Raw genomic sequence first — 24,162 nt, 5'->3', positions numbered from 1 at the left:
AGATAATCTTAGTAAAATGCAGCTGAACTAAAATGTGGCTTAAGGAACAAAAAGGAAAGGAATACTAATTGAATCCATTTATTTGCTTAGTATTGTATGTAGAAAATTTGAGCTTGAAGTATTGCATTTCCTTTGATAATTAATTTCATATATCAGCAGAACTCTCTTTAGGCATTTACTGCTGCTTAAATTCAATTACTGCTGCTTAAACTTACTGCTGCTGTATTAAATTCATTTTAGATTTATAGAATGTTCTTCTAAGATGCAGAAATATTCTTATTTCCTGGTGGTTTGGTACACTTACTGAATTACGTGTTACAATTTTATTGTTAATGTCTCAAAATAGAAACTGGTTCCCTGGGTGGTGATGAGATTTTTCCCTATCTATGCAAATTATGAATCTCAGTTTTTCTTATAATACAGGATGATGAAGACAATAACTCGTCTTCACAAAGCTATGGTGTTTCTTGAATATTTCACAAGTAATTCTTGGGTTTGGAATACTGACAATGTCAATATGTTAATGAATCAACTAAACCCGGAAGATAAAAAGGCAAGTATTTTCTGTTTTATATTAGAAAACAAGTAGCATACTAATTAGAGTATGCTAATTAGCAACCCGAGAAATAATTGAGTATTTCCCCCAACCATTATACAATAAGAAATTTGATCTATTTATATTCTCCCATTAAAGCTTCAGTCATAATTGGTGGTGATAAAGTTGCTTTATCCTAGAATTTATAATGTAAGTATGAGAGTAGCAGAGGTATTTTCAAAGCATGATTGACATGTTGATTCTCTTTTTCTCTTTAATGCCAGATTCAAAGAGAATTTTGACTTCTTTATGCATTTTCCCCCCAAATACTCTGTTTTCTTTAAGTTTTAAGGAAAACCTTCTCTCAGAAATTGCTTTTGTATACTCTTTTACTTTTTGCCATTCCACATTTTGCTCTCCGTTAGTTTGAGACTAAACTCTGTATTTTCTTTTTAAGGTTACCTTAGATATTTGAACATGCATACTTAACAAAGTCTAAATTGAGCAATTTCTATAGCCTCTTCCTTAATAATATTTAGGACCATAAAATGTTTTAGCTCTGATTACCATCCTCATTAACTTATATGGTTATATGTTACTTTAGTTCTCTACTTAAACCTCATAATTAGAAATGATTATTTTGTTCAGTTTTACTGAGATTTAACTATATATTTACTAGAGTCTTTGCTATAAGATCTTCTCTTTAGGGTTATTTTTTTTTCTGCTTGAAATATATCCAGAATATGAGAATATGTTTGAGTAGCAGGTATGTTGGTAGTGAATTCTCAGTTTGTGATTGTTACATGATTTCAGCACATTAAAGACAACTTTCTTTTTATATTTGTCTTATTTTCTTAGTGTTGAAAAGCCAGTCTAATTTGCGGCTGCTTTACAGTATCCTTTCTTAATTTAGCAAAGTCTAATATAATATTGATACTTCTACCTTTTCTTGGATAATGCAAAGGGTAACACCTATCTGCTATGTTGTTATGTTTTTTAATTCTATATTTATGTTATGTGCCTCACAATCATTCCTATTGTAGTCTAGTCAATTAGTATTCATATAGATTTACTGGCATAATTGTCCTTTTACTGCTCTTATTTCTTCCTCCATCGTCCATCCTCCTCTAATGATTCCAGACTTCAATCTGGAATCATTTTCATTCTGCCTGAAGAGTACCCATTAGTATACTTCTTCTAGTGTGTGTCTTCTATTGATGTCAGTTTGTATCCGTTTTTATTCTTCTGGGACTATTTTTATTTTTCAAAGATATTTATACTGGTATAGAATTCTATGTTAGCAGCTTTCTTTGAGCACTTGGAAGACATCTTCTCATAGTCTTTCGGCTTCTACTGCTTCTTTTCAGAAGTCAGTTGGTCAGACTAATGTTTCTTTGGAGGTAATCCACAGTGCCTTCTCTGGTTTTTAAAAAAATTTTTTCTTTGACTTTCAGCAGTTTTACTCTAATATGTGTAGATATATGTGTGTATATGTGGTATATGTGTGTTTTGAATCTTTGGCTTGGTCTCTCACCATTTTTGGAAAATTTCCAGCCATTGTCTTTTCAGATACTGCTTCTGTTCTATTCTTTTTCACTCTTCCTATGGGAATACAGTTGCACATATGTGTGACCTTCTCATAATATCTCATATCTTAAGTCAAGTCTCCATTTCAGTGCACTGGTACTTTAGTGATTTATTTATGGTAGCTTTTTTATTTTTGGTCTAGAACTTGCTATTTTCAGAAATAATGGTAAATTAAATTGTGAATAATTTATTACACCAAAAAAATTACCTGATTGTGTGTGGAGGAGCACTGAGCAGTGTATAGCCCTCTTATTTTGTCATGAAATAGCATTTTTGTAAGGCTTTCTTTTTCAGATTTATCTACCCTTTTCATCAAATGGCCTACTTAAAGTTATCTAAATTCCTAAGCCAGCTTTCATAACATATTCTATCTCTTCATGTCAATACTGTTTCTCTAGGAAAATTAATCTGTGTGGTATGCAGGATGTTCAAAAAGAAGAGATAGTGTAGACAGAAGGAAACTGGAAACAGGTGTATTGTTACATGTATAAAAGGAATACTTAGGTCTATTTGGACAATGGGATTTTGTCGGTTTATTTATTTATTTTTAATGGTGCAGGCTTCTTTCTTCTTCATGTACTCCTCTTTAAAAGCTGACATGAGTTTTTAGATTATCTTCTCAAATGTTTCTTTGTTTAATGGACGATATGAAATAAGAACTTTTTTGTGAGTAGCAGTAACATTTAAACAATTAATACAGTAAATGTTTTGTAATCATGTCATGTGGAATTAGCCTTTAGAAAAAGTGTGAATTTTTGACTGGTTGTAAAAAAACTTATCCAAGAAAGTAACCAATAATTTTTTTGTTTATGTAGACTTTTAATATTGATGTACGACAGTTACATTGGGCAGAATATATAGAGAACTACTGTATGGGAACTAAGAAATATGTATTGAATGAAGAAATGTCTGGCCTCCCTGCAGCTAGAAAACATCTGAACAAGTACGTTTTTATATGGGTTTGATTTCATCTTGTCTTCCTTATGAAATATTACAATTTTTTCTAAGCTGATAAATTGAGATACTGCTAATAACATATTGTATCAATATTTAAGAAAAGTGGTTGCCTTTGAGCTGTAACTATGGTAGTATTAATTTAGCCTATGATTGTTGAACCTATTTTCATCAGCTTATACTGTCCATTAGTAATAAAGTCAGGTGGAATTTAGTTTTAAATATCACTTTAATCTTCCCTTATTGCTAGTGAAGGAAGAAGTAAAGATATTAGGAGAAAATAAAAATATATTTTAAACTGGAGGTAATGTAAAGTTTCTTTTACCCTATTTAAATACATCTTTAGAAGAGGAAAAGAGGTATAATAATACATTATTCACTATAGAATTTTTTTCCTTGTTTATAAAATAGTTGTAATTATTCTCTTAGTCGCTTATAAAAGTAATACATACTAATTGTTAAAAAAAAAAACCTCAGAAAATAGAAAAGGAAAAATTACTATTAATCCATTATTCAGAGATGCAGTTAGTTTTAATAGTAATCTCTTTTATTCATAGTAATTTTTGTGTGTGTGTGTGGTACACGGGCCTCTCACTGTTGTGGCCTCTCCCATTGCGGAGCACAGGCTCCGGATGCGCAGGCTCAGCGGCCATGGCTCACGGGCCCAGCTGCTCCGCGGCATGTGAGATCTTCCCGGACCGGGGCACGAACCCGTGTCCCCTGCATCGGCAGGCGGACTCTCAACCACTGCGCCACCAGGGAAGCCCCCATAGTAATTTTTTAATACAAGTTTTATAACAGTTTTCAAAAGTTTCACATTATTATTCTTGTGTTTTCAACTCTTTGAGAATTTATAGGGCAGCTAGTTGTATAGATGAGGAAATGGAGACTTAAGAAAATTGTGTTTGACAAGGTCGTATTGTATTAAGTGGCAGGGCAAACTAGAATACTGATCTTTGACTCCTAATTCAAAGCTCTTTTGTCTACACCTATTGTTTGTGTGTTGTTTGGTTAACCCTTGAACAACATAGGTTTGAACTGCATGGGTCCATTTATTGATACATGTAGATTTTTTTCTACAAATACATACTATATTACTACACAATGTGAAGTTGGTTGAATTCACTGATGCAGAAACACGGGTAAGAAGGGCTGACTGTGAAGTTATACTTGGATTGTTGGAGGGTCGATGCCCTAACCCCCACGTTGTTCAAGGATCAACTGTAGTCCTATATCTTTCACTGCCTGTTGAAGTTAATGGAATTTATGTAACAGTATTGCATATCTAAAGGATTTATATTCCTTTCTAACACCATTAAAAAACATCAAAAATGTTTTGAAACATGAGCAAGATAATGTGCATGTTGCTCTTTGAGAATAGGAGGGTCTTCCTATTTAGAGCAAGTGCCATGTTTCTTTCATGAATGAGGACTTGTCCAGTTGGCTTTTGATCCTGTGACTGAAGGAGTAAATTCACTTGTCTGACAACTTGTAAGCAGCTAAAGATGTCCAAAAAATGTTTATTTTGTCTGTAGGATGATGTATATGATGAATCTACCTTTTTAGATTAGATAGGAAGCTCCGAAGTGCAAGAGATATGTCTATTGTACCTACTAATGTACTTGCTGACTAGCACAGTATAGGGCATACAGAAGGATGCTAAATAATACTTGTTAAATAAATAAATTTGCATCCCAAATGTAGTTATAAAAAAACTTTGCATTATTCATTATTAATAGAGGTAATGCATTGTTTGATGGACTCTTGTCCAGAATGTGCACAGTCAGGTTTGTTTGATGTTTGCTAACTTTCTAATTTAAGGACTTCTAGTTAGTTTTTTTTTTTTTAATAGATTTGTTTATTTACTTTTGGCTGCGTTGGTTCTTAGTTGCTGCGAGCGGGCTTTCTCTAGTTGTGGAGAGCGGGGGCTACTCTTAATTGCGGTGCGCAGGCTTCTCATGGCGGTGGCTTCTCTTGCTGCGGAGCACTGGCTCTAGGCGCACGGGCTTCAGTAGTTGTGGCACACAGGCTCAGTAGTTGTGGCACATGGGCTTAGTTGCTCTGTGGCATGTGGGATCTTCCCAGACCAGGGCTCGAACCCATGTCCCCTGCATCGGCAGGTGGATTCTTAACCACTGTACCACCAGGGAAGTTGCTTCTAGTTAGTTTTTAAATAAGTTGCAGCTTAATATGGATTTGAACTTTGATTAGATTAAAACTGAGCATGAATTATCTGCTGTCCAACAATATTCTATTCTAGAAAATAGTATCCAGTACATTTCTTGATTTGCTTTTCAGGTTGAGGAACATACGTTACGGTTTCAATACTATCCTCGTGATCCTGATTTGGCGCATTTTTATCGCAAGATCACAAATGGCAAGAAACATCTGGTACTTTGTGGTTAGTCTGTGCTACAAGTTTCTGTCTTACTTCCGAGCATCCAGCACTATGAGATACTGAAGACAAGAATTTAGCATTAGAACATCTATGCATATGGTGGTCTAAATGCACAAAATGTAAAATGTACTTAAGTCATTTCACCTTTTGTCAAGACATTAAACCATCTTAACTCAGAGTGTGGAGTAAATTATGGAACGTTTTATGTAACATATGCTCATAAAAACCTAGTGAATACACTGTGGTATGCCAACTCAAATCTATAATAGCCACCAAAACCATGACTTAACATTTTGATCCCTGGGGAAAAGGGGTTGGGTGAGGATAGGAGTGGGGAAATAGGAACACTGACCAGTATAACTGTGCGATTCTGGAACATATTAATTAAAATATGCCTTAACATACAGTGATTTTCTAATTATAATATTTAGTGCAGTGGAAAGCATTTATTTGGACAGGAATACTAGCTAAGTGGTAGATATTTGATTCTTCAGTGTTTGATTTTTTTCATCAGTTCAAGTGGGTTTTAGTTTTGTTAAAATTACAACCAAACTATTTTCACCTCATCCTGTAAGTTATTGAGTAGTCTCAGACATGAGAGACACGTTCTCATTTTTCTTTCTCTGATTAGAGGTCTGATGCATATCATTTTTCTATAAGCAGTCAGTTGCTTTCATAATCAGAAGGCAATATATTATTATAGAGGCCCTACTGGATCTAAATGAGTTTGAGAATCATGTCAACATACACTATGTGTTTTTAGAAGGAAAATGAAAATTCAGTAAGACAGTTAGTATCAAAAAGAATAGGAATACATTTTTCTTGACCACATTATGACCAAATGAAAATCCGTTCTGTGACATTTTGTTCATATTTTGAAGCTGGATGATTACTTGAGACTTTGACAAGCAGGTGTGGGTACAGGGAGGAATTCACCATACTTATGCTCTCTGCCCTTTATAAATTTTATTAATAGGACTTTAAAAGGCTTATACTGTCTTTCCAATGAAAACTAAAAGTACATTACTATGGAAGAATGTATTTGCAGGTAGTCATAGCATTAAGAAAATGTTCTCGTGTGTAAACACATACTAATTTTTGACCTTGAGAGCTGAATTTCTTCCAGAAAAACAAAATAATACATAAAATAATGTGTATAAAATTAAAGAACTTTATTTACATACCACATAAGGTAGCAAACTGTTGAATGAGTTTAAAGATATCATTTATTTTTTTCTGCATGTGGTTTTAGCTTTTAGAAAGGAATTCATTATAGAAACAAGTAATAGCAAGAAAATCGATGTATATTTTAATGATACATTACAATTCCCTTTAAATCTTAATAGTAGGTAACTCTCCTTACTGTTATAACACATTTGCTTTAACATATCAGCCTAACATGTTCTAATTTAGCTGATCAAGTTGTACTATATTTAAATCATTAACAATGTGTCTTGAATATGTTTAATGAAGTCAGTTCACAATACAAAAAGTTACATAGAACTTTACATCTTAATTTTCTTCATCAATTTAAATGCAATGTATAAGAAATTTATTTTGTTATTGTGAAAAAACTAAATGTAAAGGAAACCACCTTCTTCCATGCAGGTGTATAATCTTGAAAAGGAAAATGCTTCCATGTTGAAGCCAGATTTTCTGTAGTAAACCTTTTAAAACATTATTTTAAAAGAAATATGTATATAAATATAAATACATATGTATTCTTTGCAATGATACTAAAGTCTCTGGTTTAGGACCATACCTTGTGTAAGGTGTGAGAGACCATGGCAGTGTCTAAAAATGGAATAAATGATGATGCCTTTGATTTGAAGTGGCCCACAAAGTTAACTATAGATGCTCTATACATTGAGTACTCCATCTCTCCAAATACATTTCCATAATGTGTTGAAAACATGCTAACATTTGTATGATTTTTACACATCTGCTGAATATACTTAGAATCAGATGAATTGTCTTTGTGTCTTGCAAAAGAATCAGGTACAACTTTGGCAGGTGTGTGAAGCACATGGAAGGTGTATGTCTCTGAACTCTGTCAGTTCTAGTAATTGTTCTTACAATCTAACTTAAAGAAATGATAACTGGGAGGGTGCTGAGGCCACTGCATTAATTTTGTGTGTTTAGAATTCTTCTGTCAAAAGAAAGCTAATGAATAATTTAATATGTCATTCTGGAACTTAAAGTTCTAAAATTAGTATAAAAAGTATATAGGTTGTTAATCCTCACCAACTTGACTTTAAGCTTAACTCAAACAAAGATTTTGGAAATCATTTGTATTTATGTCATTTGCTAGATATGGTTTTTAGTTCTTTCTGATTGTGTTTTACACACAAACTCAAATTTTAACAGGATAGCCTGTTAAATAAATCTAATATTTCATTTAACTCATTTGATAAAGCTGATTTTTAAACATTGGGTTTTTTCCCCCTATTCACCCTTGATTCTTATAATTCTAACATATGCATTTGTCAGTCGTGAAGTCATTATAACTGTATTTAAACTTGACTTGGCAACATTAATATGTTCAAAAACTCAACACAGAGAAGCATGGCAATACATTCTTTGACTTAAGGATGGTATAAAATAAATATTTTCTGAATCTGTGTAATAAAGCTTGGAAGCAGGGAGGAAAAATCTTCTCTCCCTTTTTTGTGCTTGTCTGTAGGAACTGTTTCAGGGTTTTTTGCTTTTTGTTTTAAATGTAAATCGATAGTCTTTTATAAGAAATAATAGAAGCATTATTGGGTGCCTTTGTTTGTAAACCAAAAAGTAATAAATGAATCCCTATATTTCCATTATAGTATTTATTGTATTTTTACAATAATTGTCCTGAAAATTACTCATGGGGTAATGTGGTTAGGATTACGGGAAACAGTTCTCATTTATACTTCTTACCTTTTTAAAGGTGTACTCATTACTTTTTATATCCTAATTTTGTTGAATTCTAAATCTCTTACACAGCATTTTAGGGGAAGCATATAGGCAGGATGAATACTTTTTGTTAAAGTATCATTTTTATTTATTAGCTGGAATGAGGTGGTTTTTCTAAAAACAGTGCCAGGGTGTCATTAGGCTCCAGCTCCTCTCCTCCACATTGAATGATATTATATTAATTTATAAATACATTTGTTGTAATTTGTCTATTGAGTAAGTATAAGGAATCATTCATTAGTAATAGAGGGTAACTAAAAAAGGAGAGAGCTGATATCAGGCTGGGGTACAGGTGAATATAAATGTCCTTCCTAGCCAAGCTCTTCTAGGCTGACTCCAAGCTGTGACTTGAAAATATTAGCACTGACTTGCTCTATTTTGAGAAAAACTCCCTAATCTTTTGCATGAGAAGCTAGAGAAAGGAAGGTATACTGCATAACTTGATATAGAAATGTGTTAATTAAATTTACAGTCTCTGTGATAAAAGAAATATGAAATATTTTCTTATTGAATTAGTATTTTTATCTTGAGACATTTTCAAGTCATAGAATGAATGAATGCCTTTTTTTTTTATGATGGTACTCTCTTAGCATACATCTCTGCTACCCTTAAGATTCCTAAACAAATCATCTTTGTCATTTGAGCATATTTGTTAAATTATTCCTTTGATTTTTCTTTATTAAAGAAAATTTGAGTAACATTAAGTTTGACGTGCTCCTTTGCAAGTTGATGGCTGTAAGAATACATTTATAAAGAAAAATGTAAAGTGATAAATATGAGTTAAATATCTTTATGGTGGGCAAATAAGGCTATAATTGTCGTTTTCTTTCTTTTCTTTCTCTCTCTCTTTCCCTCCCTCCCTCCCTCCCTTCCTTTGTCACAGATCACATACAATACCTATACTTATATACAAGATGAAGAGAGGCAGGGACTTCCCTGGCAGTCCAGTGGTTAAGACTCTGCACTTCCAATGCAGGGATGCAGGGGGTGTGGGTTCAATCCCTGGTCAGGGAACTAAGATCCCACATGCTGTGTGGTGCAGCCAAGAAATTATAAAAAAAGATGAAGAGAGGCCGTGGAGATTTTTCCGAATTCATTAAAATATATAAGCGTGCCTCATTATTCTCTTCAAAATATTTACTTTGAGATTCTCTCCTAGACGTTTGACTTTGTTTTTTTATGGGGTTGAATTAGGTGTCCTCCAAAGATGCTTTGGAGGCAGAATTCCTTTATTTTCTGCTGTTATACAGAAAACCTAATTCTCTTTCTCTCTTTCTCTCTCTCTCACATATATCTGTGGAAAGCTTATCTTCAGTTTTTGAGAGCAAAGTGTAACTAGAAAGTGTTAGGTTGAAACACGTAAAAATGCTAATACTTGATGGTCTTTGAACTACAAAGATAATCTCATATGACTCTACCCTAGTATTAGAGCTGCTTTTTTTGTTTTATTTTTTAACAAACACACCTGAACCTAAACATACAGATGAATGGATTTTATTTAAAATAGTCATCCCAGGAGAATATATATTTATTTCATCAGTACTTAATTTTTTGACATATAATACCTACTTCTCTGCTTCATGTTACATCTTTCACAGGTTTGTCATTTTCCCGAACTGGGTTGTTGATTTCTGGTTGTTGAGAGGAAAACCAGCTTGCACCTTTTACACTGTAGAAATAACGTTAGTGAACACTTGTTGAGCACTCACTATGTGCCAGACACTACTCTAAGCATTTTACATGTATTAACCTATTTGTGACTTACAGCAACCCTTTGAGAAGGGCACCTCTGTTACCCATGTTTTATAGGTGTGGTAACTAAGGTGTGTAACATTAGTAATTTATCCATGTTACACTGCTAGTGGCAGAGCCAAGGTTTGAACTCAAGTAAGTCTAGCTCAAAAGCCTGCTACACTTGTCCATGACACTATACTGTCTTTCACTATAGGAGCACGTGCTTCTGGACCATTTAGAGAGGTTCTCTTATATGCTGTTGGGTTAGGCACTGTGTTTTATATATTGCAATTATCTGTTTATCTGTCTGTATCACTCAACACATTTTAAACTTGTCAGTGGTTCAGATCGGAGTATGACCCACTACCTTTAGGGTTGTATGACTTAACATAGGTAAGTAAACATAGTTTTAATATAACATATAAAGAACAAAATACTAAAAGCACAAAGGAGTGATTTACTGCTTAGTGTTTCAGGGAGGAGCTCATACAGACATACAACAGTTGAATTGTGGTTTTAAGTCTCATTGGAAGAATGGTGGGAAAGGGAAGCATTCCAGGTATAGAGAAGGGCATGTGTAAAGGGAAGTGTGGGGAGCCATGAGGAAATATCTTGGTGCCAAAGGGGAGGATGACTAAGGGAAGATGAGGCTGGGGAGGCAATTGGGGGCCAACCAAGGGCCTTTATATGCTCAGAATTCACTATGGAATGTGGAATGGCTGTGGTCAAAAACACTCAGAAGGTCCTCCTAGCCAAAGCACACCAATTCCTATTAAATATGAATAGATTTTGGACTTCAGTGAACTGACCTATAACACTTATTTCCTGAATGAAATCAACTTAAGAGAAAAAATTCTACTTAATTAGTGACACTAAGTATTTTTGAGAATACAGGCCACACCAGTGTTTAAACAGCTGGTCTCTCTGTTTTTCAGTTTTCTGTGATTCTCAAAAGTATGATCCCAGACCAGCAGCATCAGCATCTGCATCACCTGGGAGCTCAATCGAAATGCAACTTTCAGATCCCATCCAGACTTACTGAATCAGAAACTGGGTGGGGCCCAGCAGCCTGTTCTGAGGTGGCCTCCAAGTGATCGTTACGCACACTAAAGTTGGAGAACTGCTGGTCTGAGTAGTCAGTCTTCGTGAGATACCAGCAAGGTCCAAGTAGAGTACATTCCTAGGACCTGGGACAAGGTCTGGAAAGTCCCACTTGAAACTAAAAATCAATATATAAAACATGACACAAAACACATAGTAATACATAGGAAATGGTCTGGCCTCACAGGAATAATGCCAAAATGTTCAAGAAGTTAGCCTTATGTGATAATTATGGGTGGTCTAGCTTTTTGACCCTTATACTTTCATATTTTCTACGTTTTCTGCAATGAGCCTGAGTTTTTTGTAAACTAAAGCAAAAGTTTTTATTTTACAGTAACAAATGAGGGTGTGTTTCCGGAATCTGGAAAAATAAGAAAAGACTTAAAAAAAAAAAAGTCCATTCATTCTGGGTTTTTAACTCCAGATCTTGAGATGGCATTTTTGTCTCATGGTTAGAGAACAACAACTTACTATGCTATGATAGCCTTTGAAATTGTCCAGGTCTTTGTTAGGTTTTTGGTAAACTTGGTAAGTATATTCATTTCTGTGCTTACTAGTTTCTTACTCAGTCTTTATCTGGTACTAAGCATGAGTGTATGTCCTTTCTGTGCAGCCAAGTTACCACAGTCCTCCAACTAGCTTACTTTCCCATTGTAATTCCCATTATAATGCTCATTTTATATATCAATTAATTGTGAGTTTATGGAGAGTCAGCTGTCACAGAGAGTGCTCAGCTCTTCATAGGTTGAGAAGGTGTTTCTGTCCTTAAAACTGGGTTCTAGAGCCTGTGCCATGGGAACCTCGCATAATTACCAAAGCATGCAGGCAGTTGAAAGTATTGCTAATTTTAGAATGTTTTACTTGAGAAAATCTGAAATGATTAGGGGGTTTGCCTTAAGCTATATGAAAACAGGATCTAACCCCATTAGATTGAAAATACCTGTTTACTTTGTTTACTTCATGCACTTGTGAGCTCTCCCATAGGGCAGGGCCTATTTCTTTAAGGAACCTAGCACATAGAAGTTACTCAATAAATGTCTCAGCTTAATTGATAATATGAAGTTTGTCCTTCCTTCTATCAGCCCCAGAATTGTTAAGCTTCCTTTTCCTATATAATACAAAATTACAATCAAGAATTTGCCAAGGGCTTCCCGGGTGGCACAGTGGTTGAGAATCTGCCTGCTAATGCAGGGGACACAGGTTCGAGCCCTGGTCTGGGAGGATCCCATATGCCGCGGAGCAGCTGGGCCCGTGAGCCACAACTACTGAGCCTGCGCGTCTGGAGCCTGTGCTCCGCAACAAGAGAGGCCGCGATAGTGAGAGGCCCGCGCACCACGATGAAGAGTGGCCCCAGCTTGCCACAACTAGAGAAAGACCTCGCACTCGCACAGAAACGAAGACCCATCACAGCAAAAATAAATAAATTAATAAACTCCTACCCCCAACATCAAAAAAAAAAAAAAAAGAATTTGCCAAAAGGAATATAAAAGCTGACACCAATAATTTCATTTTTTTTCCTCACCTAGAGATGCTAACAAAAGACAATGCAAATGCTCCAAGTTAGAAACTCCACAATTGACAAAGTTTAGTCTTTTATTCCATAAGCATTGATTGGCTCTTTGCTATCCACTAATGTAAAGTCATGCTAAATACAATCTTCTGAATTCTTAGTAGATCATAAAGTACTAGTACTGCTGTCTGTACTACTTCTAGAGTTTTTCTTTATGAAGACACTTATCCAAAGAAATCTAGTTGTCTAGAATGAAGGGCAACTTGATTCCTGGTGTGTGGTGATTCCTAGTGGTGTGTGCTTTAGATCAGAAAATCTCTGGATAAGCTTTATGAATCTGCTTAGCTCAGTGGTGCGAAAGCAACTGGGAGGGTCGACTGTGCATGTAACATCTGGCAGCACAGTAGAATGGCCTGATGGCACATTTTTGACCTGGCTATATCATCTGCCTTCTTCCCCAGTATACCAGAATGATCTTGCAGGCCTAGGCCAATTTTTGAATTTTTTCCCTTTGACACGAGGTAATGTTCAGTACACTATATGAAATGCCCGCCCTGCTCTGACATCACTTCAACCCTCAATTTCCTCATTGTATAATTCCAGTATTGTTCAAACTTATACCATGTTATGAGCACCCTCCTACTTCTCGAATTGTCAGATGCACTTTACCTGCAAGCATATTGTATCCATAGACATCAATACCCTGCTTAACAGACCATAAAATTGTAGGTCATCGCAGAGCATAAGGACAAATTCTTCAAGAAATGTCAGTACTGGGATTCTGGAGTATCCCGAGATCCTCCTTGGCACTAGGCACACGTATTAGCGTAATCTCAAAAAGGCACACAGAACCATCCCCTAGGTTGGGCATCCTAGGAGGAATCCCTTTTGTCTGAAAGAAAGCTTTTTTTTCTTAACACAGAAAAAATGCAAGGGGAAAACGTTGACTTTGAGGCGTTTTAAAACTCCAGCTCTGGGACTTCTTCACAAAGCCCAGGTAATGTACTAAAACCTAGCCTCATCTGTTTGAGAGTCACTACTGCTTGTTTGCCCACTCTGGTCCCATTGCTACTCTGCCTTTTGTCACATAGTTCTTGACAGTTCTCTCTCTGCTCTTGTCTTCCGCATTTCCCATTTGAAAACTCCCTTTCCAGCTGCAGTGAGTCTTCCAGAATTACTGACATTCTTCTTGCAGGGAGTTGGACTAATATTCCTTCTAGGAGGCTTAATTCCTATAAGGTCCGCACACATGAAGGATTTGCTGTTTTAAAAAATAACTAAGCGGAATTCCCTGGCGCCCCAGTGGTTAAGACTCAGTGCTTTCACTACCGTGGCCTGGATTCGATCCCTGGTCAGGGAAGTAGGATCCCACAAGCCGCGTGGCACAGCCATGTTAATAATAATAATAAAAATAACTAAGCAGTTAAAGATTAGTGTCGAAAGGGATTCTCACAGATATTCTAATTGTTCTTGAGAATGAATACTCCATGTCTACTTTTCTAACATACTGTTCCATGGTAACTGGAGCACAAGTACATAGTCACTTCTAAAATTAAAAAAAAATACAACAAAACTTCTGTAAGGACAGAGAAGCAGAATTGTATAGTAGAAAAAGCATTAGTTTTGCTGTAAGACTAGGCATGAATCAACTGCCGCTTATGAGCTGTGTGACTATGAATGAGTCATTTAACCTCTCAGACTCAGTTTCCACTTTTGTAAAATACCTGCCCAGGAACGTGGTTGTAAGGATTAATGATATAATGAATATAAGGTGTGTGTTACATAGTGTTCAGTAACTATTTCTTCAAAATCACCAAAAATGCCTAAGGAATAAAGCTATGGAATAATTATGGAATTAGTTATACTAATGCAACGCAATTTATATTCTCCAATTTTATACTATGATTTCCCCATTTCTGATATCACTTTTTTTAAAAGATTTTTTTAATGTGGGCCATTTTTTTAAAGTCTTCTTTTAAAATCTAAATTTATTTATTTTTGGCTGCGTTGGGTCTTTGTTGCTGTGCACGGGCTTTCTCTAGTTGCGGTGAGCGCGGGCTACTCTTCGTTGTGGTACACGGGCTTCTCATTGCAGTGGCTTCTCGTTGCGGAGCACAGGCTCTAGGCGTGCGGGTTCAGTAGTTGTGGCACGTGGGCTCAGAACTTGTGGCTCATGGGCTCTAGAGCGCAGGCTCAGTAGTTGTGGCACATGGGCTTAGTTGCCCCGCGGCATGTGGGATCGTCCCTGACCAGGGATCGAATCTGTGTCCCCTGCATTGGCAGGCGGATTCTTAACCACAGTGCCACCAGGGAAGTCCTCATTTTTTATTTGACACAATATTGCACACACAATATGAATTTGACACAATATTGCCCTCGCTTTTATGTTTTTGGTTTCTTGGCCCCGAGGCATGTGGGATCCTAGTCCCCTGACCAGGGATCAAACCCACACCCCCCCTGCATTGGATGACAAAGTCTCAACCACTGGACCGCCAGGAAAGTCCCAGATACCACTTTTTTTAATCATTAAGGAATACAAATTTTGAACATTTTGAATAAAAGTATAAGAAATCAGTTCTCTTTACACCTTGCAGTGTTAATATTATTATCACTTTAATTGAGCACCCTTCTCCACTGTGGCTTTTCTGCAATCAACAGGACTTGCCCACTGGATAAAATGAGGATCCTTCAAAATTTCCTCATACGGGAACAGAAGTCCCACTTAGTCATTTCACCCGCGGGCACGTTGAGACAACTGGCCCTCTTTATCTGCCCTAATGATCTGTAGTCAACCCAATAGTTTGTCTTCTTGCTGAGGTAGATTATAGCACATGACCTGGGCCTCATTTGTGTTCCAAGAATTCTTTGGGGAGTTTCCCTCCTCTTGCTTTTATTTAAAAGAGATAAAACAAACTTGAACTGCAAACTGTCAATTTTTTCTAATTGTTTATATAACTTGGCTGCTGGAGCATTTCGCATTCCATTAGCTCTGTAGTCCTCAATCCTGATCAGTGGCCTGTAATTAGGAAAAGACTTGAACTATCCAGAAGCCAATTCTGGAAATCATCCCACCCTCACACATACACATTTAAAATCTTCGTTTTTGAACAAGGTTTCTTCCTCAGAATCAAAAATCTTCAGGAAATTTTCACTTACAACTAGAAATTGCAGGGTACGTGTATTTGTATACTGTTAAATCACAGATTCTTAGCTCTAGATTTGATTCTTTGCTTTGCCAGGCATTCTGTACAGCTTTCTCAGTCTTCCTCATTTTCAAAGGAGAATGTACAGTGTTTCCACATCAGTTGTCAGGTTCCCCTCTTCCCCCTCCCACCCCTACCCTGGGCTTCAATTATTTTTTTTCCAAGATAAGTCTAGTTACTTTTTACCTTTTTTCCTTGGTTAGAGCTTGCTGGTTATTTCATTTGAGTTTCTAATTCTGATTCACAGTCCTCACTTTAGAGGCACCCCGCCTCACCCTTTTCCCTCAAGAGGAAAGTTCCTCTGCTGAATGTTCTTTGCCCCTGCAGACCCACTCTATTCTCCACGCTGCTCTTTGCCACGTCAAGCTGACCTCTGTGGATGACACATTTGGGTTCCCTTGCCTTCTGGCTTCCAGTTGGATTCAGCCCGTGAGAGGCACTGGCAGGAGTAGAGGACAAGAGGAGAGAAAGGATAGGACTGTTTGCTCCTCAGTCATTCCCTCTGAGCTCTGGTTTGGCAGTGGTTGCATTCCTCTACCAAATGCCATTGCTGCTGCAGGGTGGCCTCCCTCCTACAGCTCCGCATTTCTCAGAGTTCCAATCATCGTCTCCTCCCCTTGCCTGCAGCTCCCCACTGTTGATAGTCCCTGTGCTTCACCGTTCCTCGTCGTTGCTTTAACCCTGCTCATACTTTTGTAGTCCCTTCCTTGACCTCTGTTACTTTTCTCAGTGTGCCATCTGTTTCCTGTCCGGTTTGGATACAGCTCCTCATCTACATCTTAGCAATGCTGGTACCTTCCACTAACACAGTTCAGGACCCCAAATGTGGTGGAGTAAAGCCTACTGGTTGGTCCTGAAAAAATGTTCACTGCCTTTCTCACTTTTTCAAGTTGGCTACTACTTCCTTTGTCAGTAGCTGATATGGGCACGCCATCATTACATGGGAATCATCCTTGCTCTTCCATATGGATTATATCACTGTGGAACCGATTGCTAATTTGCAGATTTGGTCAGCCCACCAACATCTAGAAGGCAAATTCTTTGCCTGAAAACAAAAAACAAAAAACCCCACTCTTTCTACCTAGCCTGTCTTCCCCATCTATACATCCCATTCCCAAAAAGGCGTGCGCACATGCACGTGCGCGTGCGCACGCACGCACACACACACACACACACACACACACACACTCTTTTGTTGTTTGTCAGTGGAGTCACGGTTGTAGTACTTCAATAAAGAGCCCTTCATCCGTTCCTTAAGATGAACTCAGCTCTGGAAGAGACTGTTCAAGGTTGTCAAAAAATGGAAATTATCTCTTATATTTTTCTCCCTGTCCCCCAAACTCTCCTCCTCTGTCCCATCAGATGGACCCCATCATCCACCCAGGTAAACTAGAAATGGGAATCATTCTTTGCTCTTCCCTCTCTTTATACTAATTTTTGCATTAGTCACCAGATCTTTGCCATTCTATTCCCTTAACATTGGGGATATGTTAACTTCCTTCCATCTTCATTGCTACCGCTGTGGTCCAGAGACCAACATTTCTCTTACCTGGATCGTGATGACATTTTCCTAACTGATTTCCATGCCTCTAGTCTGGTTCCTCTCCAAAGCATGCTCTCTTCAACAACTGAATGATCTTTCTAAATCACAATTCTGATATGTTGGTTTCCATACTTAAAACCCCTAAGTGACTTCCCATTTGTACACTGTACCCAGGATAAAGTTTGTACTTCATAACACAGATTTCTAAAGCTCATTATGATCTGAACATTCTCATCTCCTACATTTTTTCCTGTTCCTCATGCCTCAACCACTTGCTTTTCTACCAAAGTTCTAATCTCTGTCTTGTCTTGATCACGACGTGCCTCTACCTGCAAAATTTTGTCAGCTCTCACCCATCTTTCACTTTTCAATTTAGGCATCAAGTCTGTATCAAGAATGCTTTCAATGGCAAATATCCAAAAACAGATTGCTACTAAGTTTTCTTATATAAGAAATCTGGAGATAGGCAGTTGATAGCATTGATTCATTATTACTGTCATAATCATTATGATCATTACTGTCATAATCATCATAATCATTACTGTTATTATTTATAATAATAAGATTAGTCTTCTAACCATCATTCTTAAGTGATCCCAGACTTCTGATAAAACTCCATTCCACATCTCATTCTTCTGATCCAAACCAGTTATTGTAAACGGACATTATCTTAGGTATTATTGCCAGTCAGTTGATAACTAATATCTGTATTGAGAAAAAATTTGAGACCCAAGAGAGGCTCAGCAGAAGAGAATGCGAGGCATGATCATTTATTGACGTCTGCCATGGGTGCAAAAACAGAAACATGGGATGTGTGCAATATATCTGCCATCTTTTGTCAAACTTAAGCATCTCTATGTGGCCTGGTTAGAAGTTGCACAGTTAGCTTGTCGGGATGGAAAAGGACAATTCTAGAATAGGAAAAACATGATTATTTTTTTCTCCTTTAATTTGCATAGAGTGAATTATTCCACTTTAAATTATAAAACTCACTTTTCTAGGATTAAACCCAATTTAGTTTTTGTATAGTGTCTTTTGTATACACTACTGAGTTTAGCTTGCTAATATCTCTACTTATCACAGTCTACGTGGAATTAATGTTACACCACTTAGCATATAAGAACCTTACAACAGTATATTTCCAATTACCCCCTTCCCATTCTTCATGATACTGTTACCAAACATTTTTCTTTTTCTTTTTTTTTTTTTTGCTTTTCCAAATGTTATAAACTGTAATAAATTGTTAATACTTTTGCTTTAAACAGTCAGCTGTTTTTCTTGTAATGAAAACAAGACTTTGTATTTTCTAAAGTACTTTTTTTTTTTTTTTCTAAAGTACTTTTAAGAAAAAGTATTTAACATTTCTGGAGTTCTTCATTTCTTCATGTAGATTCATATTTCCATCTGGTGCCATTTCCCTTTGGCCTGAAAACATTATCATATCTTGTTGTGTAGGTCTGCTGGTGATGAATTCTTGTGCCTTTGTCTGGAAATGTCTATATTTCATCTTCATTTTATAGGATATTGTCTCTGGAAAAAGAATTCTAGGTTGACAGTTTTTCTCTTTAGCACTTTACATATATCATTCTGTTGTCTTTTTTTTTTAACATCTTTATTGGAGTATAATTGCTTTACAGTGGTGTGTTAGTTTCTGCTTTATAACACAGTGAATCAGCTGTACATATATCCCCATATCTCCTCCCTCTTGTGTCTCCTTCCCACCCTGCCTATCCCACCCCTCTAGGTGGTCACAAAGCACCGAGCTGATCTCACTGTGCTATGCGGCTGCTTCCCACTAGCTATCTATTTTACATTTGGTAGTATATATAAGTCCATGCCACTCTCTCACTTCGTCCCAGCTTACCCTTCCCCCTCCCCGTGTCCTCAAGTCCATTCTCTAGTAGGTCTGCGTCTTGATTCCCGTCCTTTCCCTAGATTCTTCATAACCATTCTTTTTTTTTTTTCTAGATTCCATATATATGTGTTAGCTTACGGTATTTGTTTTTCACTTTGTGACTTACTTCACTCTGTATGACAGACTCTAGGTCCATCGACCTCACTACAAATAACTCAATTTCGTTTCTTTTTATGGCTGAGTAATATTCCATTGTATATATGTGCCACATCTTCTTTATCCATTCATCTGATGATGGACACTTAGGTTGTTTCCATCTCCTGGCTATTGTAAATAGAGCTGCAATGAACATTTTGGTACATGACTCTTTTTGAATTGTGGTTTTCTCAGTGTATATGCCCAGTAGTGGGATTGCTGGGTCGTAGGGTAGTTCTATTTTTAGTTTTTTAAGGAACTCCATACTGTTCTCCATAGTGGCTGTACCAATTCACATTCCCACCAAGAGTGCAAGAAGATTCCCTCTTCTCCACACCTTCTCCAGCATTTATTGTTTGTAGATTGTTTGATGATGGCCATTTTGACTGCTGTGAGGTGATACCTAATTGCAGTTTGATTTGCATTTCTCTAAGGATTAGTGATGTTGAGCATTCTTCCATGTGTTTGTGGGCAGTCTGTATATCTTCTTTGGAGAAATGTCTATTTAGGTCTTCTGCCCATTTTTGGATTGGGTTGTTTATTTTTTTGATATTGAGCTCCTTGTAAATTTTGGAGATTAATCCTTTGTCCTTTGCTTCATTTGCAAATATTTTCTCCCATTCTGAGGGTTGTCTTTTCGTCTTCTGTATGGTTTCCTTTGCTGTGCAAAAGCTTTTAAGTTTCATTAGGTCCCATTTGTTTATTTTTGTTTTTATTTCCCTTTCTCTAGGAGATGGATCAAAAAGGACCTTGCTGTGATTTATGTCATAGAGGTGTTCTGCCTATGTTTTCCTCTAAGAGTTTTATAGTGTCTGGCCTTAGATTTAGGTCTTTAATCCATTTTGAGTTTATTTTTGTGTATGGTGTTAGGGAGTGTTCTAATTTCATTCTTTTACATGTAGCCGTCCAGTTTTCCCAGCACCACTGATTGAAGAGGCTGTCTTTTCTCCATTGTATATTCTTGCCTCCTTTATCAAAAATAATGTGACCATAGGTGCGTGGGTTTATCTCTGGGCTTTCTATCCTGTTCCATTTGTCTATATTTCTGTTTTTGTGCCAGTACCAGACTGTCTTGATTACTGTAGGTTTGTACTATAGTCTGAAGTCAGGGAGCCTGATTCCTCCAGCTCCATTTTTCTTTCTCAGGATTGCTTTGGCTATTCGGGGCCTTTCATGTTTCCATACACATTGTGAAATTTTTTGTTCTAGTTCTGTGAAAAATGCCAGTGGTAGTTTGACAGGGATTGCATTGAATCTGTAGATTGCTTTGGGTAGTATAGTCATTTTCACAATGTTGATTCTTCCAATCCAAGAACATGGTATATCTCTCCATCTGTTTCTATCATCTTTAATTTGTTTCATCAGTGTCTTATAGTCTTCTGCATACAGGTCTTTTGTCTCCTTAGTTATGTTTATTCCTAGGTATTTTATTCTTTTTGTTGCAGTGGTAAATGGGAGTGTTTCCTTAATTTCTCTTTCAGATTTTTCATCATTAGTGTATGGGAATGCAAGAGATTTCTGTGCATTGATTTTATATCCTGCTACTTTACCAGATTCATTGATTAGCTCTAGTAGTTTTCTGGTAGCATCTTTAGGATTCTCTATGTATAGTATCATGTCATCTGCCAACAGTGACAGCTTTACTTCTTCTTTTCCAATTTGGAGTCCTTTTATTTCTTTTTCTTCTCTGATTGCTGTGGCTAAAACTTCCAAAACTATGTTGAATAATAGTGGTAAGAGTAGGCAACCTTGTCTTGTTCCTGATCTTAGTGGAAATGGTTTCAGTTTTTCACCATTGAGGACGATGTTTGCTGTGGGTTTGTCATATATGGCCTTTATTATGTTGAGATAAGTTCCCTCTATGCCTACTTTCTGGAGGGTTTTTATCATAAATGGGTGTTGAATTTTGTCAAAAGCTTTTTCTGCATCTATTGAGATGATCATATTGTTTTTATTCTTCAATTTGTTAATATGGTGTATTACATTGATTGATTTGCATATGATGAAGAATCCTTGCATTCCTGGGATAAACCCCCCTTATCATGGTGTATGATCCTTTTAATGTGCTGTTGGATTCTGTTTGCCAGTATTTTGTTGAGGTTTTTTGCATCTGTGTTCATCAGTGATATTGGCCTGTAGTTTTCTTTCTTTGTGACATCTTTGTCTGGTTTTGGAATCAGGGTGATGGTGGCCTTGTAGAATGAGTTTGGGAGTGTTCCTCCCTCTGCTATATTTTGGAAGAGTTTGAGAAGGATAGGTGTTAGCTCTTCTCTAAATGTTTGATAGAATTCGCCTGTGAAGCCATCTGGTCCTGGGCTTTTGTTTGTTGGAAGATTTTTAATCACAGTTTCAATTTCAGTGCTTGTGATTGGTCTGTTCATATTTTCTATTTCTTCCTGGTTCAGTCTTGGAAGGTTATAGCTTTCTAAGGATTTGTCCATTTCTTCCAGGTTGTCCATTTTATTGGCATAGAGTTGCTTGTAGTAATCTCTCATGATCCTTTGTATTTCTGCAGTGTCAGTTGTTACTTCTCCTTTTTCATCTCTAATTCTCTTGATTTGAGTCTTCTCCCTTTTTTTCTTGATGATTCTGGCTAATGGTTTATCAATTTTGTTTATCTTCTCAAAGAACCAGCTTTTAGTTTTATTGATCTGTGCTATTGTTTCCTTCATTTCTTTTTCATTTATTTCTGATCAGATCTTTATGATTTCTTTCCTTCTGCTAACTTTGAGGGTATTTTTGTCCTTCTTTCTCTAATTGCTTTCAGTATAAGTTTAGTTTGTTTATTTGAGATGTTTCTTGTTTCTTAAGGTAGGATTGTATTGCTATAAACTTCCCTCGTAGAATTGCTTTTGCTGCATCCCATAGGTTTTGGGTCATCGTGTTTTCATTGTCATTTGTTTCTAGGTATTTTTTAATTTCCTCTTTGATTTCTTCAGTGATCTCTTGGCTATTAAGTAGTGTATTGTTTAGCCTCCATGTGTTTGTATTTTTTACAGATTTTTTTCCTGTAATCGATATCTAGCCTCATAGTATTGTGGTCGGAAAAGATACTTGATATGATTTCAGTTTTCTTAAATTTACCAAGGCTTGATTTGTGACCCAAGATATGATCTATCCTGGAGAATGTTCCATGAGCACTTGAGAAGAAAGTATATTCTGTTCTTTTTGAATGGAATGTCCTATAAATATCAATTAAGTCCATCTTGTTTAATGTATCATTTAAAGCTTGTGTTTCCTTATTTATTTTCATTCTGGATGATCTGTCCATTGGTGAAAGTGAGGTGTTAAAGTCCCCTACTATGATTGTGTTACTGTTGATTTCCCCTTTTATGGCTGTTAGCATTTGCCTTAGGTATTGAGGTGCTCCTTTGTTGGGTGCATAAATATATACAATTGTTATACCTTCTTCTTGGATTGATCCCTTGATCATTATGTAGTGTCCTTCTTTGTCTCTTGTAATAGTCTTTATTTTAAAGTCTATTTTTTCTGATATGAGTATTGCTACTCCAGCTTTCTTTTGATTTCCATTTGCATGGAATATTGTTTTCCATTCCCTCACTTTCAGTCTGTATGTGTCCCTAGGTCTGAAGTGGGTCTCTTGTAGACAGCATATATATGGGTCTTGTTTTTGTATCCATTCAGCCAGTCTGTGTCTTTTGGTTGGAGCATTTAATCCATTTACATTTAAGGTAATTATCAATATGTATGTTCCTATTACCATTTTTTAAATTGTTTTGGGTTTGTTATTGTAGGTCTTTTCCATCTCTTGTGTTTCCTGCCTAGAGAACTTCCTTTAGCATTTGTTGTAAAGCTGGTTTGGTGGTGCTGAATTCTCTTAGCTTTTGCTTGTCTGTAAACGTTTTAATTTCTCCCTTAAATCTGAGTGAGATCCTTGCCAGGTAGAGTAATCTTGATTGTAGGTTTTTCTCTTTCATTACTCTAAATATGTCCTGCCAATCCCTTCTGGCTTGCATAGTTTCCGCTGAAAGATCAGTTGTTAACCTTATGGGGATTCCCTTGCATGTTACTTGTTGTTTTTCCCTTGCTGCTTTTAATATTTTTTCTTTGTATTTAATTTTTGATAGTTTGATTAATATGTGTCTTGGCGTGTTTCTCCTTGGGTTTATCCTGTATAGGACTCTCTGTGCTTCCTGGACTTGATTATTTCTTTTTCCATATTAGGGAAATTTTCAACTATAATCTCTTCAAACATTTTCTCAGTCCCTTTCTTTTTCTCCTCTTCTTCTGGGAGCCCTATAAATCAAATGTTGGTGCGTTTAATGTTGCCGCAGTAGTCTCTGAGACTGTCCTCAATTCTTTTCATTCTTTTTTCTTTATTCTGCTCTGCAATAGTTATATCCACTATTTTATCTTCCAGGTCACTTCTCCGTTCTTCTGCTATTGAGTCCCTCTAGAGAATTTTTAATTTCATTTATTGTGTCGTTCATCATTGTTTGTTTGCTCTTTAGTTCTTGTAGGTCCTTGTTAAACATTTCTTGTATTTTCTCCATTCTGTTTCCAAGATTTTCCATCATCTTTACTATCATTACTCTGAATTCTTTTTCAGGTAGACTGCCTATTTCCTCTTCATTTGT

The 24,162-nt window shown here is 36.5% G+C and overlaps 1 protein-coding gene across 3 annotated transcripts in view; it reads left to right on the top strand.

Annotated features, from left to right (window-relative positions):
* Positions 1–9,121, top strand: part of FAR1 (fatty acyl-CoA reductase 1) — a 73,760-nt gene extending 64,639 nt beyond the window's left edge. For all 3 annotated transcript variants that reach the window (XM_027115309.1, XM_027115311.1, XM_027115310.1), the window contains 3 exons: positions 424–553; positions 2,938–3,065; positions 5,375–9,121. In XM_027115309.1, the coding sequence (XP_026971110.1) occupies positions 424–553; positions 2,938–3,065; positions 5,375–5,537 (421 nt within the window). In that variant the 3' untranslated portion in view covers positions 5,538–9,121. The remainder of the gene's footprint in view (positions 1–423; positions 554–2,937; positions 3,066–5,374) is intronic.
* Positions 9,122–24,162: the final 15,041 nt, after the last annotated feature.

Source organism: Aethalodelphis obliquidens, unplaced genomic scaffold, assembly GCF_003676395.1.
Source record: "Aethalodelphis obliquidens isolate GAN/ISIS:26980383/991018 unplaced genomic scaffold, ASM367639v1 scaffold14, whole genome shotgun sequence".
Classification (NCBI taxonomy): Eukaryota; Metazoa; Chordata; class Mammalia; order Artiodactyla; family Delphinidae; genus Aethalodelphis; species Aethalodelphis obliquidens.
Note: the sequence above shows the minus strand (reverse complement) of the source record. Positions and strands in the feature narration are given on the sequence as shown.